This window comes from Podarcis erhardii, assembly GCF_964252035.2.
Source record: "Podarcis erhardii genome assembly, chromosome: 3".
NCBI lineage: Eukaryota > Metazoa > Chordata > Lepidosauria > Squamata > Lacertidae > Podarcis > Podarcis erhardii.
Window position 1 is genome coordinate 84,335,391 of NC_138507.1, and position 16,744 is coordinate 84,352,134.

The 16,744-nt window shown below is 42.8% G+C and overlaps 1 protein-coding gene across 1 annotated transcript; it reads right to left on the reverse strand.

Moving 5' to 3' along the window:
• Positions 1-567: 567 nt before the first annotated feature.
• On the reverse strand, positions 568-12,856 carry FAM98A (family with sequence similarity 98 member A). The gene is made up of 9 exons (XM_081856588.1): positions 12,751-12,856; positions 12,284-12,391; positions 10,028-10,176; positions 9,418-9,552; positions 8,395-8,579; positions 6,843-6,923; positions 5,049-5,165; positions 4,068-4,235; positions 568-2,384 (listed from the first exon to the last, which is right to left on the reverse strand). The coding sequence occupies exons 2-9, from the start codon at positions 12,334-12,336 to the stop codon at positions 1,608-1,610; spliced, it is 1,665 nt and encodes a 554-aa protein (XP_081712714.1). The 5' UTR covers positions 12,337-12,391; positions 12,751-12,856; the 3' UTR covers positions 568-1,607.
• Between the last annotated feature and the right edge of the window lie 3,888 nt (positions 12,857-16,744).

Below are 16,744 nucleotides of genomic sequence, written 5' to 3' on the forward strand. Positions count from 1 at the left end.
TATATAGGTGAGACAGCCTGTTCCACCTGTCTAGTGTTTAACTATTCCTGCCACACACACCCTTGTGCATGCAAGAGGGAAATGTGCACTTGGGAGAGAAGTACACGTGGTCTGTGCATGTGGGTCAGATGCACGGATGTGTGGCCTGTGAAAGAGAAGTAGGTGAGGAAGGAAATGCAGTATGAATATTGTGTTGTCTCTCCAAGAGGGAGAAATGTGGTGTACACTTGAGTGGCAGATGCATGTGTTTGTGGTTTGTGTGTGTGCATGTGTGTGTGGCCACGTTGTGCATTTTTTTGGGAACTGAGGAATGCTTCCTGTTCTTATTAGCCAACAACCATGTAATAACTCTGGTGTGACGACACTCAGGACAAAAGCTTACTTCCCATGGTAAGCCTGACACTCGGGCAGCAGCACTGTCTCCTCTCTCCAAATTTGGTCCATGCCCCATGGCAGCCATTTTGTTGCTAGCATCCACAGCATTTTCTCTAAAGTCAAGCTGTGCCTGCTAGCTCAAAAATATTGGTAACCCATGCACCAACAGAAAGTTAAAGAGAAACAAACCAATAGGAGAACAGATACTTTTATTGCTCACCTTTTATACAATAGCACACCTTCAGCCATTTTTCTTTCTTTCACAGCTTGACAATGTTTCTGTACACACACGCACAAGCACACTCACACTCATACACAAAAAAACCCCAGGCAAGGCGCACTGATGTAACTTTTAGTAAGGAAAACTGTAACAATCCCACCTGAAGGGCATTTTGTCTTGTTAGATGCCAAAAATTGAAACCATCCTATAATTGCTGATCAGTGGTATTAACTCGTGCACAAAACAAGTTTCAGCTTGCCATTACTGCTAGCTAATTTCAAGTAAAATTTAGGCTGGTCAGGGGATCAACTGTTTTCTGGTGTGTGAAATGAATCTGAATTATGCTGAAGCACAAGGCTACATATACTATCTGTTCACAACTTAGCTCGGTTTGTTATATGACCTTTGCGTGGCATGACAGTGGTTGGGTCTCTGATGGGGACATGAGTGTGGTTTTGATCAATGAGAGATAAGGCTATTGAACAAGTCATCAGCAGTAGAGCTCATATAATAGACATGGACCCCGTGAAGTAGGCTGCAATTCTGTGCAGTTACAAATGCAGAAATCCAACCCACTTCAAAGGGTCTTGCACACAACTAACTACACACACCTGCAGCTTTACAATACAGGTTTGAAGTCAGCTTGTTGTCTACAGAAAATCAGGGTGAAGAGCAATATTCAAAGTGGCTTGAAGAGCGGAAGATTCTTAAAGGAAGAATGAGCTCATGTAAAAACCGACAGACATACTAGTTTGCATATTAAAGGTGTGACAGACATGTACTCAATTTTCATTTAGTGAACAGAACCAGGGCTGCTGTCTTAAAGTTCTGAGCTTCCTGGAGTTGAAATGCTGCATTTTAGGCAGCATCAGACTTATGCGCACCTTTCGCAGGTGCTCAAAAGCAAAGATCATTTTCCGGAAGCAGCCTGACATGGCCTGGTACTAATTCAGAAAGAAAACCATAGAAAATCTATTACATGAGCTCTGCCCAAATGGAAGCTTTTGCAGCCTCAGCTTGTGAAGTGTCTTCCTTGTCCAAATCCAGACTGATTGTACTGATATCCCCCATGTTGGAAGTGCTGCTCAAATTGCCCCCCTTGATTAAAGTTCTGTGCACCTCTTGCTCCCCCCCAGCCACCTCCTTGCCCGCCACGGCCGCCACGACCACGGCCCCGGCCTCCTCCACGGCCTCCACCTCGATCATTGGAGTGCCCATCTTGATATCTGTTGTCTTGCTGGTAGCTGCCGCCACCACCTTGATATCCGCTTCCTGAATATGAAGATTGATAACCACCATAGCCACCTCCTTGATAGCCGCCACCAACGTGATAACCCCCAGTTTGAAAGCTTGTGTCTCTGTAGTTACTATCCCTATAGTTGACATCTTGATAGCCACTTCCTCCACCATCAGTCCAGCCTCCTTGGGGTTTGCCTCCTCTGCCTCCCCCTCTGGCTCCATAGTCATAACCACCACGTCCTCGCCCTCCTCGCTCGTGACCCCCGTGTTCATGGCCTCCACGGCCTCCGTAGGATGAGTCGTACCCTCCGCGGCTGCCACGGTCGTAGCCTCCTTGGTCATATCCTCCGCGGCCTCCTCGGTCATGGCCCCCTTGCTCATAGCCTCCACGACCTCCGTAGGACGACTCATAGCCACCTCTGCCACCCCTGCCTCCACCACTTTGCTGCTGAGGACCATCTTGCCTTTTTTGCCACGGTGGCATTTCGGGAGGAGGAGGTTCAATTTCGTTGGGTCTGCCACCTCTGTCAGGCACTCTGCCCATTAATACCTAAAAGCAAAAGAAGGCAATGTGTTGGAAGAATTAACACAAGGGAAGAACTGCGCTACTTACAGTGTTAAAAACTCCGATATCTAAGCTAATCGCCAAATGGCACCTTAAACCTAGGTTATGGGTGCCACAATGGAATGTCTAGGTGCTTTTTTGCAATTGATATTATTCACTTCATTTCTATACCATTTTATATTTTAAAGAACAAATCTAAAAGTGGTTTACATCAAATAAATAAAACAAATTCAAACTTCAAGGAAAATATTTCAGATCCTTCTCTAAGGACTTGAATAAGTGACATTTTGCTTTTCCCAGTCGCCAACCTGGCATCCAGAGATCTCCATGTGATTGCAACTGGACCCACGCCAGTCACAAAGCATGCCTGGTACCTGAATACACTATTTAATATATAAAATATAACACTATTTAATAATCTGAAAACACTGTACTTTAAAAAAAATGAGTTGAAACGGAAGTACTGAAGAAGCGGGGTGGGAAGGATCTTTCAGCACATCAAGATATAATCCTTTATTATAGCAGTGCTTAGGGATGGAGATGGTCCACATTCGGTATGCAGAAAAAATGGGCTTCCTTGCCCATTACGTTTCATTTTTAAATTTTCTGTTAGATATCTTATGTCAGTAAGAGAAAATATCTTCCAGATAGATTTTAGATTTGGTACTCAGCAATATATTGCTCTTTTGCTTTAAATCTAAGGAAGCTTTGACTGTATTTTTTTCATTTCTGAAAATAGTCTTGAAGAGGTAGTGGTGGTCCTTGTATAGTGGGGGCTTTGTTTGGGATACCTAAATGACTACACAGTGACAGCAAGAGATATAGGGGAGTGGCAGTGAATTAGAAAACAGGCACTGCATCAACACTTCACATGGGTATTTTGGGGCTAGCATGCACTGGTCACCACCTAAAAAAAACAACTTTAAAAAGTGTTCTGCTGGGTGCACTGCTCTGGCAAGCGCTGGCAACGGACACTAGATAATCGCTATTTCCCCAGAGGGGCCAGGGTGTGTGGGGGAGAGAAAGTGGGGAGAGCAGCCAGTGTAGCGCAGGGGACCTCCTCAAGCCCTAATTATGGCATAGGGCAAGAGTATGACTCTCAAATATAATTGAGAAAATTCATGGCTGACATAGAATTTGCATCTACATCCATCCAGTCCCACATGGCTTCCACTAGGTTTTGCTAAATTTGTTGAAAGTCAAAATATGCTTCCACAGATAAGCACAGCTACAATAGAGGATTTTCTTGCTACATGACTACCGTGTACTACTGCAAACCAGTATGACATTTACTGTACCTTAGGTCCCTGGTGTTGTTGGACTACAAATCCCACCATCCCCAGCCACCTTAACCAATGGTCAGGGAGGACGGGAGGTGCAGTCCAACAAAATTGGGGCCCCATGGTTGAAGAACCCTGCTCTGTGCTATATCAACATGTGACACAGAACAGTTAACAACTCCTGTGCAATGTAGCAGGTTGAACAGTTGGCATTGAAACCAGCCCCCCCCCATGCCATTTTGTAAACCTGGTAAAAGGAACCGTGGGAAGGGAGAGGCAAAACAGAGTGTGTATTGTATGTGCTGAAAGCATACAAAAATTTCCCCATCAAGTTATTTAATATCCACAGCACAGTAGGAACTAAATTATATCAATGTGACAAAGGTACCTTATTAATAGCACATGCGGTCTTTTCTCTGATGGACCCGCTGCTCGTCCTCATAATCTTTGACAAGTCTTGCCGAGCTGCCAAGAGGTGAGCGACAGATATAGCGCATTTGGTAGTAAGGGTGGCACGTTTCGGCTGGTAGACTTTAGCCAATTTCTCTGTTTGGCTCTGTGATCCAAAAAAGAAGAGAGTCAACAGATGTAAACAAACATTCAGCTAAAAATTAATTATTTACCAATTTAAACAACAACAGCTCCAAGGACAGATCAAGGCCCACATGGCAGGCAACTAACAATTCATGAGAAATGCTGTATGAGCTGATGGGAAAGTGCCTAATGGGACAATATACCAGCTTATATAAATAAGGTGTAAATCCAGCTCCGAAGGTCTCTCAAATGTTATTTTGTTCTTCCTCTACCTATTTTGCCAACCATTTTCCAAGTCTGTATCTCATGCTGCATTTCTGAAACTTGTTCAGACTGCATTTTAAAACTGCAGTTTCCCCCATTTACAGCTCTCCTGAGAAAAAATGGTTCAAAATAAATATTTATGAGGCACCGTAATATAGTGATTTGGGTACATTTTGTGAAGCAAATGATTAGCAATGCTATTGGGTAACTGTTCAATTAGAAGCGGAAAAGTGCAAAGTGGTAATAATCCTTTCGCGATGACATTCTTATACTGGCAACGCATGTGAAATGCAGATACGCAGTGAGCTACACTGAAGTTTTCACTTGCCCCTAGCGCAAGTACACAGCTGATGATTAAATTTACTCCTAAGTGTCAACAAAAGAATTACCAAATGAAATATAAGCTTTAAACAAAAGTGCTTAGTACATTCAGAGACAAGTCAATTAAATTATGGTATACTTCTACCATCAGAGAGCCATCAGGGAGTTTTTTTGGCAGACAGCAAAAAAGAAAAGAAAAGAAAAGAAGCTCTTTGCAAGGCCAAAGCAAGTTGCAGAATGCAAACTGTACCTTTGCTCGATCTGACCAGCCAAACGACTGGACAGTCACATCCAGACGTTTCACTAACAATTTCCTCCGGACTTCATATTCATTGGCTATGGCTTGATTAATAGCTTCAATTTTTTCCTGAAATAAAAATGCGTATCACATATTACACTGCTTCTCAGCCAAGGCATTCCTAGTGTGCAATGTACTAGCGTACTAAGCCAAGAAACAGCATCTCAGGCCCATGTGCTCCCCAATCATGTGCTAATCTGGGGGTTTCAATCCCAGTCTCTTAACACCATAGTTCCCTGGTTCCACTGTAATGGGGACTTGCAGATTAATTTTAGTTTACTAGCTACAATTTTAAAGCACGGTCTGATTCCTGGCAAGTAAACCAACATCAAATGACTGCTCCCCATTTTGGATGTAACAGAAAACCATACTTTAAAGAGGTCAGGACCGAATGGTCCTTCATCTTGACAACAATCAAGAACACGACAGTTCCATAAAGACTCAAAAGTTTTAAATCCAAATTGATAAAACTAACACTGATTCCTAGAAGAACTATAATATCAGTGTTCCTATTAGTGCTGTGACTGTAATGGAAGGCCAAGGTTTACATTTTCTTATCTATAAAATAAACACAACTATACATATTAAGAACAAATGCCAGGAAGAGAAGCATCAGATTAAATGTTCCAAGTAATTAGCTGCAGAATAAGAAAAAGGACCTCTGCAGCTCCTGCTTAAAAACTCTACTGGGAATGCCAAGACTAATTTTAGGATGGGCTATAGTTCCTGCCAAACAATGGCTCAGCATCACTGAAGACTTGGAGAGTAAAACCTTCCCCATATCAGGATGTCTAAAGACCCAGATCCTCTAACCTTCTACCGTATTTTTCGCCCCATAGGACGCACCTAGTTTTTTTTTGGGGGGGGGGGATAAAGAAAAAAAATATATTTCCCCCCCAGGCGCGGGGCTGGCGCGGGGGAAACCTGAGCTTCCCCCGACCCCAGTCCCGTGAACAGCCTGCTATCCGCAAGCCTAGGGAGCCCGGTGGGAAGTCGCGCCGGTCTCCCCAGGCTTGCGGAGAGCTGCGCGTAGCCCGGGCGTGCTCCTCAGCGTGCCCCAGGCTTCAAAATGCAGGCAGCTCTGCGCAACCCTCGGGAAACTGGCGCGACTTCCCGCCGGGCTCCCTAGCGTTGCACAGAGCTGCGCGAAGCCCGGGACTGCAGGCAGCTCTGCGCAGCTCTCGGGAGCCTGGCACGAAGTCGCGCCGGTCTCCTGAGGGTTGCGCAGAGCTTCCTGAAGCCTGGAGAGCGAGAGGGGTCGGTGTGCACCGACCCCTCTTGCTCTCCAGGCTTCAGCGAAAGCCTGCATTCGCCCCATAGGACGCACACACATTTTCCCTTCATTTTTGGAGGGGAAAAAGTGCGTCCTATAGGGCGAAAAATACGGTATTTATAGGTGTATAAATATCACGCACTGCTGAACTGTCCCTGCCCCAAGTTGCATCGCTGCTTTAATTATGGTTTAATATCATCCTTAAATATGGGGTTCCTCATCCTGCATTCCTGAGGGATGTCAAGATATAACAATCAATTGTGAATTTGGATGTGTTGAACTTGGGACAATCAAGAATCTATTTTCTCAAATGCATTTTGCTTCACTCTAAGTAAAACTCAGAACTTGATCAGAATTGGCTAGGCCTTGAGAAAAATCATCACACAGTTTTGCTTAATGTACATGAAAGAAAATATATAAAACAAAAAGAGTCAAGGATAGAATAAAAAGAGTTTTACAGACATACGACTTACCCAATGAACTGGACCCAGTGGTTTTGACAGTAAAGGTTTTCCTACATGATTTGCAGGAACCTTTGCTAATGTTTCTTTTAACTGTAATAAAAATATACTATGTTAGAATAGCACAGTATCATATAGTGAATGCTTGCTCTCTTCCCCACCAAACATACGGATTTGAAAGGGAATTTGAATGCTTCATACATAATAGAAGCTACACAAAAGAATACATTCCTAAAATTTTCAGATAATTGTGTTGGTTTAAAATAAGAATCTTCTGCAATTCTTTAATAACATCATTATGACATCAGTAAAGTAAACCACCTCTTATTAATGTGGGAAGGACAGACAACTTAAAAAAAAATCTCAATTCAAGAATGAAAGCCTTTTAACCATATGTCTTGGTAAAAATAAGTTGCAGTGAGTTCTTCTGCTCAGGGTTCCAGGTGCTGCATTCCATTCCCACCAGTGAACATTCTTTGCCCACTGAGCATGCTTAATTCTCACTGGCCGGTTGTTTGTTTTGCAATGGGGATGTTCTTGTGCCCAACCCTAGCTACATTAAAATTTCTGATCACTCCATTAATATCTATGGGAAGGCCTCACTTCCACATTCCTGGAGACAATTTAAAATAGCTTCTCAGTGTGAACTATGAAGTGACCTATTCACACCATGAGATAGTGCTTTATAAACTTTCATTTCTAGCCATCTTATTCCGACAGTTTCCCCCCGCCCTCTCTTAGTCTCTCAATATTCCATGCCACTTAGAGGATTTGTTCCCCTGCCCCCCCCCCCACAAAAAAACTGGATTTCCCCTCTAAAGAAAGTGAGTATCTGCAAACCTTAGCCTAACCCTAAATCTGCTGATACCGTTTTGTGTGCAGGGATGGTACATTTTTGGCCACAAGCACAGGAAAACTTGCATTGCTATTAGAAATAATGATACCGAAGGACAGGCTTCCATCCAGTGGGTAGTGCCATAACACACACACACACACAACCTTTTCACTCTCAAGGGTTAGTTATAAATGCTGGAGGTTGTCCTTAAGAATGAGCCTACCCTGTATACTAAGATAATCTTTGGAAGCCCTTCTCCAAGAGTCCCCACTAAATGCAGCAAGGTGGGGGAGATGGAAGAAAAGGGCCCTCTCAGTGGTGGTGCTACATTAGTGGAAAGCTCTCTCCAAGGTGGCTTGCCTGGTGCCTATTCCAATGTCTTTTCAGCCCCTTTCCTTTCCTGGTCTTTTCACTCCCTAATTTTACCCATTGTACGTTTTATGCTACTTTATCTGCAGTATTTAAAATTCATTGCTTTAAACTATGCATTTTCCTTTGTATCTTATTGTTTTATTTGTAAGCAGCCCTGAAATATGTTTACTGAAGAGCAGCATATAAATTTATTAAGTAAACATAAAAACAAAAGCCTAATGAATAAGAGAGCTTGGATCCCAGGGCTTGCTTACGGTGCTCTATACACACATTCGAGCTTTCCCACCTATCTATTCTTGCCATAGTCCATTCTTGCCATAGTCCAAGTCTATGTACCTCAAAACCCTCAGTTCTTACCTTTTTTTCTATTCCACTGAAGAACTGGAACATAGTTATGTTGGCAGGAGGCTTGGACATGCCCAAAGCAATACATATGCCTTTCAGCTCCTGAAAGACTTCACTACCACCTCCCTCCTGGGCTTTTTTGGGAGGAGCATTCACACAAAGCATTCTGGCAGCTTCCAGTTCTGAGATGAGGTATGCTGAAGGAAGAAAAGCTACAATTTAGCACCTTTTAACAAATATCTGCCTTAGTTAGCTGTGAACATAAAGGAAACTATTCTGGATTCCATAACATATTTATATTAACCGAATGAGAGGTGAGGTTCAGATAAGACAAGGGTCTAAAAAACAGACTACCAAGTGGCAGGTCTGCTAAGGGTAACAGTGCTCAAGCAAGCATGGCATGCCTTTGCAGAATGTGATTTATTAATTTAGATATTTAGACATTGCTTTTAAAGCAAACCTCACAAAGTAGTTTACATAAGAATATGGTAGAGCGTGAGACTTTTAATCTCAGGGTTATGGGTTCAAGCGCAATGCTGGGCAAAAAGATTCCTGCATTGCAAGGGGTTGGGCTAGATGACTCTTGTGGTCCTTTCCAATTCTATGATTCTATTAACATAAATATCAATTAAAACTCTGTACTAAGACAGCACAGACAAAGCACAAATAGGGGTGGGGGGGAAGCTAGATCTCTCCCAAGAGCAGGATGGTTCTTAAGTAGCTAGGGTGAGCTGCTATTCCTTCATGTTTACTACATCACTTCTGAATGAGATGTCTTTTCACTTTCAAATGCTGACAAAGTTTGTTCATAACAAGCAAAGAGAAAAATGCTTGGTGGTTGTTGTTTTTACTTGGACAGTTTCCAATACGATACAGACGATATGAATCCAAAGCTTCAACAGATCCGACTATATTCTTTTTCTAAATATCGTAGTATCATAAGTTCTCAAGAAGCATCAGCAAAAGGACAAGTGTCCTAGTTATCTCCACAGTGGCACAAAAAGAAAAAAAAATATTTTGTTATTTTCAACTTACTGAGCAGCAGCAGGCAGTTCTTCTGATTGAGAAGGCGCTTGGTGACGTCTCCTGATATTAGTGTTGTATATGGGCAGTTCATTTCACCCAGTAACCCACTCATTTCAAGCTGGAACTCATCTGCTTCGGTGGGACCTTAAGACACAGATCATTTTCATTTAAGAGGTTCAACTATTAACTCTTTGCCACGAGTTAAGACAAAGTTACATTATGAACAGACTGCTTCCATACATGTTATAAAGATTCACGGTTGAAGATTAAAATAGCCTATTTTCTTTTTTTAAAAAACCCCAAAAATATGATTAACATTTCAAACAAAAGAACTCAGGTGATACAGAATGGCAAAAATAGTGTATTCAAATGAACACTTAAAAAAACAAAACTCACTTGTATGAAATATAGCGGAAGACAACTAGTAAAATTGATTCCATGGGTATGTAGGCAAAAACAGAATGTGGCATTGGGCACAGTATTCAGCTTCCTGAGAAGTTCAACTTGCATATGAAAAACCCTTTACATCAGTTTTGGAAGCATCTATACCAGCACATGTTTTCAGAGTTAATATGAAAGACACAAATAAATCAATGGTGTCAGACTCTGGATTACTCACTGTTAGTCGCTTGCACATTTTCTTCTAGTTTGCAAAATAGCCTTAACTCTGACACCAGCCAAGCACAGAGTTTAGTATATTCAGGGGAACTGGCCCCCCCAGAAGCTGCCTGGGTCAGAGCACCGTCTTCTAACAATGGGCCTTTGTAACTGACAAACAAACAAAAATAAGAACATGTTATTAAAAGCCACTGTACAATTTCTGAGGTATGTAATCCATGCATATTTGGTGATAACACCACTAACACTTCAATATATTTATCTGGAACACCAATGATTTCAAAGGTACTTCCTTCAAGTTAGCATGCTTTGAATTGAAGTCTATATCCTCATCAGAATCTTTAAATTTTTTTGCTCACAATCTTCCCTTGTTATAATTATCTCTCTCATTCTTTCTTCTCCCTAATGTTTGGTGCCCTTGCCTCTTTCTCCCTTTGGTCCTTCCTCTGCTGATCCTTGCCCTTGCAAAGTTTAGATTATAAACTCCTTGGAGCAAGGAACTGTCCTCTTTTTGTCAGCTGCTGGATTGCATTTAGACTGGAGATGTAAGATACATCTAAACAACAATAAAAGTATAGTAGTGAAGATAAGGGGGAAATATACATTCATTTTTGGCTGCACTAGCATGCTACTTCTCCCCACCGCCACATCCCTGAACAACAGAATCAAGGAGAGAATTCAAAGAACTGGTGCAGATGTTTTAGGACAACTGCCCAGCCAGCCATAACAATGCCAAAGAGATAAGCCCCTGTTCTGCTTTAAAAGCAGCTTTTCTCTTTCAAACTGGGAACCACTGTACTCACAGTACTACCCCATGCATGCACTTTCAGCACTTCTTTGGATCCCAATCCAGTTCTTTACTGAATAATGCAAACAAATTTGTTTTTGAGAACACACATCATAAAATTCCTTACCATTCATAGTGTATTATCTATTACTACTATTTACAGAAAACTCAGAAGATTTGCAACAGTAAGCAAAATCCTCTGTTGCAGGCATTTTAAAATTTTCTGCAGCAGGTATTTCTAAATATTTGCTAGCATCTTTTTTTCCTGAAAAGCCAAACAAATCAAAACAAAAACTACAGGAATTGTGCCATCCTACAAAAAAGCAGCAGCAGCAGCAGCAGCTAGAGAAATGTTCCAAAAGCAATGAGAACCTTTTGTACAGTATGCTTTTAATGGTGTGGGTACAAGAGAGAAATAGCATTACTAGTCCCCACACCACATAAATGGAGCATCATACTTGCCTCATAGAAAAGGCTAAAGCATGATTAACATTAGTCTAGGCAGATTTCCTTGGTACTATGTCTTACTGTGTTCATTTAGGCTTACTTTTACATATGTGTAGGGCTGCAGCATGAGAAATACTTTGTGCTAAAAGGGAAGGATGAATGGCAACTGATTCATATTGTAGAATATATTTATAGGGAATAACAGTAAATATTATGGAGAAGGAGCACTGAGGTGGTGGTGGGGGGAGTCAACATTGTAGAAATTTCTTTGTGGAGGTTTTTAAAATGATGCTGGACTGCCAGATAGATTTTTTTTAAGCCTGCTGAATGGATGTGGCCCTGCCTTCATGCACAGCACAGGGCAGTAACACCAAATACTCTGTGATCTTGTAATGCCTTGAAAGATGGTGGAGGCAGATGGTTGATTTGTATTTTCAACCATTTTTAGTGCTATTAGACAACACTGTGAGATTCACAAAGCAGTTCATAATTCAGTTGAACATAAGTTAGTTTCATTTGCAGATAATATACTTTTGTTCATTTCAGAACCTCAGACTAGTATACCCATCTTGATGCAAATGATAAGACGCTTTTGGTAAAATATCAAGTTATTCTGTTAATTGGTCCAAATCAAAACCCTCCTCCAAAATAAAGCTCATAGTGGTTTCCAATCCAGTTCATTTACACAGCTGCTTTATTTCAGAAATGAATCATATGGTTCGAGACTGTTTACTAGGCCAAAGAGAGCGGATCTTTCAATGCGCAGAATGTTATCTCGTTAAGAAACCGCTATAGATATTATCTTTTACTAACACTGAGCACTAACCTCCCCTCCCCACCTCCAAGCAACTCCCCCCCCCCCACAACACTTCAAGAATTTAGTGATGATTACAAAACTAAAGTGATTGCCCCACAAAACATGGAGCACGGGGGTGAGGACACATAACAACCCCCCCAAAAAAACTTTTTTTTAAAAAAAATCCGAAGTTAAAGTTATTTACACATATTTGCTCTCATACATACCCGAGGTCTTCCAGAGACTCTAGGATGTCATTCTCCATGAGCTCAAACTCCATTTCCGGGGCTTCAGAATGAGCACAAAAGAAAAAGGGGGTTGGAAAAACCTAGAACCTGCAATTAACAAACCCAGACTCGGTTAGCAACGCCTGAGAGAATGCAGCGGTCACCATCATGACTGGCGCAGAGTGGCTTGAATGCCTGGCTCGCCTCACGGTTCGCCTGTAGAGGGGGAGATCGAGCTCGCCCCACACAGACCTGCCCCCCACACCAGGAACAGCCCCACTGAATGCCCGACCCCCGACCCCCCCCCTTCCCAGGCGACACTGTCCTAGCGGTGGGCAGGCGTTCAGGGGCTCCTGCTTCCGTTAAGAACTGGCTCTGGCCTGCCTGGCCCCCACCTCCCCGCCCTACTGAGGGGCGCCGTTACATCCCGCCCAGCAGCGCCCCCAACCCCCTACCCCGCAACCTACCTTTCGCGCAGCTGCTCCGCCGCCGACTGCTGGGTTGGCATGTCAGGAGGTGGGGGAAGGGCGAGGAGAGGGGGAAGGCCCCCTTTGCCTGACCTTTCACCTCACGAGGGGGGGCGCCGCCAAGCTCGCCTGATTGAAAAAAATGCTCCGCTCCACGCCTTGAAAACCCTCCTATTCCCTCACACTCTGCCTCTAACGGTTCATATTGGTCTAAGAAAGCCTCTCTTTTTATCCCTTAGCTCAGAAAGTTATATTTCAGAGCGTCAATAAATATTTTCTTCAGGCACAACTGATGGACAGCCCTAAGAGGACTTTCTCGCTTTCCTTTTCCTATCTCTATATAAAGGAACCACGTTGGGCGAGAAAAAACCCCTGGGCCTGAAAGGAGGAGGAGTGGACGGTGTGGGGGAAGGGACAAACTACTTCAAGAGACGGGCGTTTCCGCTTTGTGAAACTACACGAACCAGCATGCAATGGTTCACCTTTCGCTACTCTCCTAGCCGTTGAGCGTTTATGGAAGCTGCGCTGAAGGAGCAAATATCGGCGCCCTCGTGAGAAATGGAATCTCTTCTAGTTATTGAGGATTGCTGAAGCATGATGAAAATAGTATAGAGTGGCGGCCAACAATAGCTATTGCAAATTACCACTTTCAGCCCCGAAAAGTGGTAATTTTGCAGTAGCTATTACAACTTTTGCAAACTGAGGAATAAAAGTATGACACAGGGTCTTCTCAGGAGCACAAAAAGTAGACAGGTTAAACTGTTCCAGGACTGTACCACTTCAGATTGCAAGTGTGATAATCAGGAAAGAGAGGAAGACCTTGCCCACTGACCTCCCTAGCGCAGTGCTGCTGACATTGCAATCTGTCCACTCAGAAATAAGCCCCGCTGCCTTCTAGCAGTCTTATTCCCAGGTAAGCAAGCATAGGATTCCAGCCTGCCTAAGCCTTCCATTTATAGCCAGCCAGTCTGTAGGATGGTGAAAGAAGAGACGCAAGGCCCGTTTCCATCCACTGTATTTTATTTTTCTTTTGCTAGTCACACATCTTAGGAAAACAGGATTGCAATAGAGATCAAGGTTAAGGAGAACAGATAGCCATTTCTTTAACATGCAAACAGGCAACCTGTGACTTTTCAGATGTTGGACTCCGATCTGCCCCAGCCAGTTAAGGCAAAGGTCAGGGATGATGGGAGTCCAACAACCAGTCTTTGCTCCATGTTAGATTCTGTGTGTGAATCCCACCCCCAAATTAATTCAACCTACCTCAAAGGGTTGTTGTGAGGATAGGTGAAGAACCATGTACACCACCATGAACTCCTTGGAGCAAAGTCAGGCTATAACTGTAAAATATATCTGCCTTGCATAATCCAGTAGCAATTTTAGTGCTTTATTTCTTTGCACTATTACTCCCTGCCCCCACCACTGATGACCACTTTCTCTCATTCTGCCAGCTTCGCCCATCTTCCTCCTATCATTGTTTATAAAGTGAGAACTGTCAGATGATAATTGTTTTATGTGAGTTTGCTAAATAACATAGGTGGTGTATGAATACTTCATTTTGTTTATGGCAAGAAAACTGTCTCTGCAAGGAAAAATGGGGTTTGCCCAGCAGTGCTTCTTAGCCGATCAAAGGGTTGATCCCAGGTAAAAACGCAGCTACAGCAGAAATGAGACAACTCAAAGCTCTCAATGCTACTGTTCTTTAGGGTGTTCTTTAGGAAAGGGCAAATCCTATCTAGCTGAGCCCTGAGAGACTAGCTGAAAAGGTGCTCCATGGTATATGTTTGAAAAGGAACCAGTGAGTTCACAAATGTTCTAAGATAAACTGTAAAATGCCACTTTGAGCTCAAACAAAATGTGCCACAAACATGCTTTAGACACAACTTGGGTGAAAAGATATAGTGGGCAAAGAAGAATTTGTAGCCCCGAAGAACTGGCCTACTCCAAAGGCTTTATGCAAAATACAAAACTGAGGGGTGGGGGTGGGCAGTGCAGCAAGTTTTCTGGACAATACAGTAAATCTACCACATGGGTAGGATGAGGGCTGGACTCACACCAGAGAGACCTAAACAACCAAGTGATCTAGATATGATTTGGCATTGAACCGGAAGACCTCAGGTTTATATGGCTGCAGTTGGCCATCCCAAACTGCAGAATGATGCCACTTGCAGAGGTACTGCCTTGTCACATTTTCAGACTTAGATTGTGGAAGATAACTTTATCCAAGATCTGTTAAATCAGCTAGCAGAATCAGAACCTCTCTTCTTTGGCATGATGTCATTTTGGAGCAATCAAAGTGCTGGTGAGAGGCTGTTGGAAGGTAACTTTCCCAGCTCTCCAAGAAGCCTCTCTTGAGTGAAACTCCTGAATAGGAAACAGAATCACCAAAAAAATAGACATCCTTCTCACAAGAGGTGCTTCTGTCTGCCTTTTAGACATCCACAACTTTGCATGAACCATTCTTCACCCATTCATGAGTGTTTCCCAACCATCAGAATGTTTTTTGAGGAACTTGGAAAACTGCTGAGAGCAAGAGAAGTTGGGGAAGTAATAATCTAAGAAAAAAGCCCTGCCGCCTCAGACCAAAGGCCCATGTAATCTAGCATTTTGTGGGCAAGCTTATACCTGCATGAATATCCCACTTTTAGCTGCATTCATTTCCTGAAACATAATTGTGTTGTAGGAGATTCATAAGATATACTGCCCCACTACCCTGGCTGGATCACACCAAAGGCCTATCCAGCATTCTGTTTAGTAGCCAGCCTATGGGAAGCTCACAAGCAAGGAATGAGCACAACAGCAGGACCCTTCTCTCCTACTCATGCTTCCCGGCGATTCCTTTTCAGAAGCATCAGACTAGATACAGTGGCAGTCAATTCCATTGTTAAACTGAATGCTGTTTGAAGTACAGTGGTACCTCAGGTTAAGTACTTAATTCGTTCTGGAGGTCCGTTCTTAACCTGAAGCACCACTTTAGCTAATGGGGCCTCCTGCTGCTGCTGCCGCGCCGCTGGAGCACGATTTCTGTTCTCATCCTGAAGCAAAGTTCTTAACCCGAGGTACTATTTCTGGGTTAGCGGAGTCTGTAACCTGAAGTGTATGTAACCCGAGGTACCACTGTACTTCCTTTTGTCTGTCCTGAATCTCTCACCATTCAACTTTAATGGTTGATCCCAGAGTCTAGTATTATGGGAGACCTATCCACCTTTTCTACAGCACCATGCATGGCATGCTTTGGCAACCCCATGCTTCCCTGAATCCAAGCATCATTTTTAAAACAATTGCTAGACAGGCTTCATGAAATAGTGACTGGAAGCACTGTATCAATCAGGTCCTGGTTTAACATTTGGATTTTTAATCAGTTTTCACATTGAGATAAGGACACTTGGTGCTTTGCACTGAAATAAAGTTAATTATGTAGTTCAGGGCTGGGGGTGGGGGGAATTGCTCTCCAGAAGTTGTTGAACTACCACTCCCATAATCTCTTACAAACTTTGGCCATGTTGGCCAGGGCTGATATAAGTTGTAGTCCAACATTTGGGGCTGCAGGTACCCCGCACTGATGTAGGTACTAAAAAAAGTTACTGAAATAATGTCATGGTGCAAAAAGAAAACCCAGACACCAGAGTAATTTTACAATAAGCATTTTAATGTATTTGTTTAAAATACAGTGATTTGACACACATTTCAGTGATGATACCAGAATTTTTATAGTAATCGGTAACTACGGATAATTACCTTCATTTTTGTTATCTACCTCTTTTTCTTTTACATTATGAAGCTCACCTGAAATATTCCACTCCAGTATACCTTCAGGATAGGAAGACCTGGGCAGGAAAACTCCCCCCAGCAAAAAAAAAAAAAAAAAAGGAACACAGTTCATGCAAATAAATACCAACCTTGTTATTGTTAGATCTGTTCAAATATTCCCAGGAAGTATCAGAATTGCTCAAATAAACTAGAAATAAAGGGTGGTCATCAAGAGTGAACACTT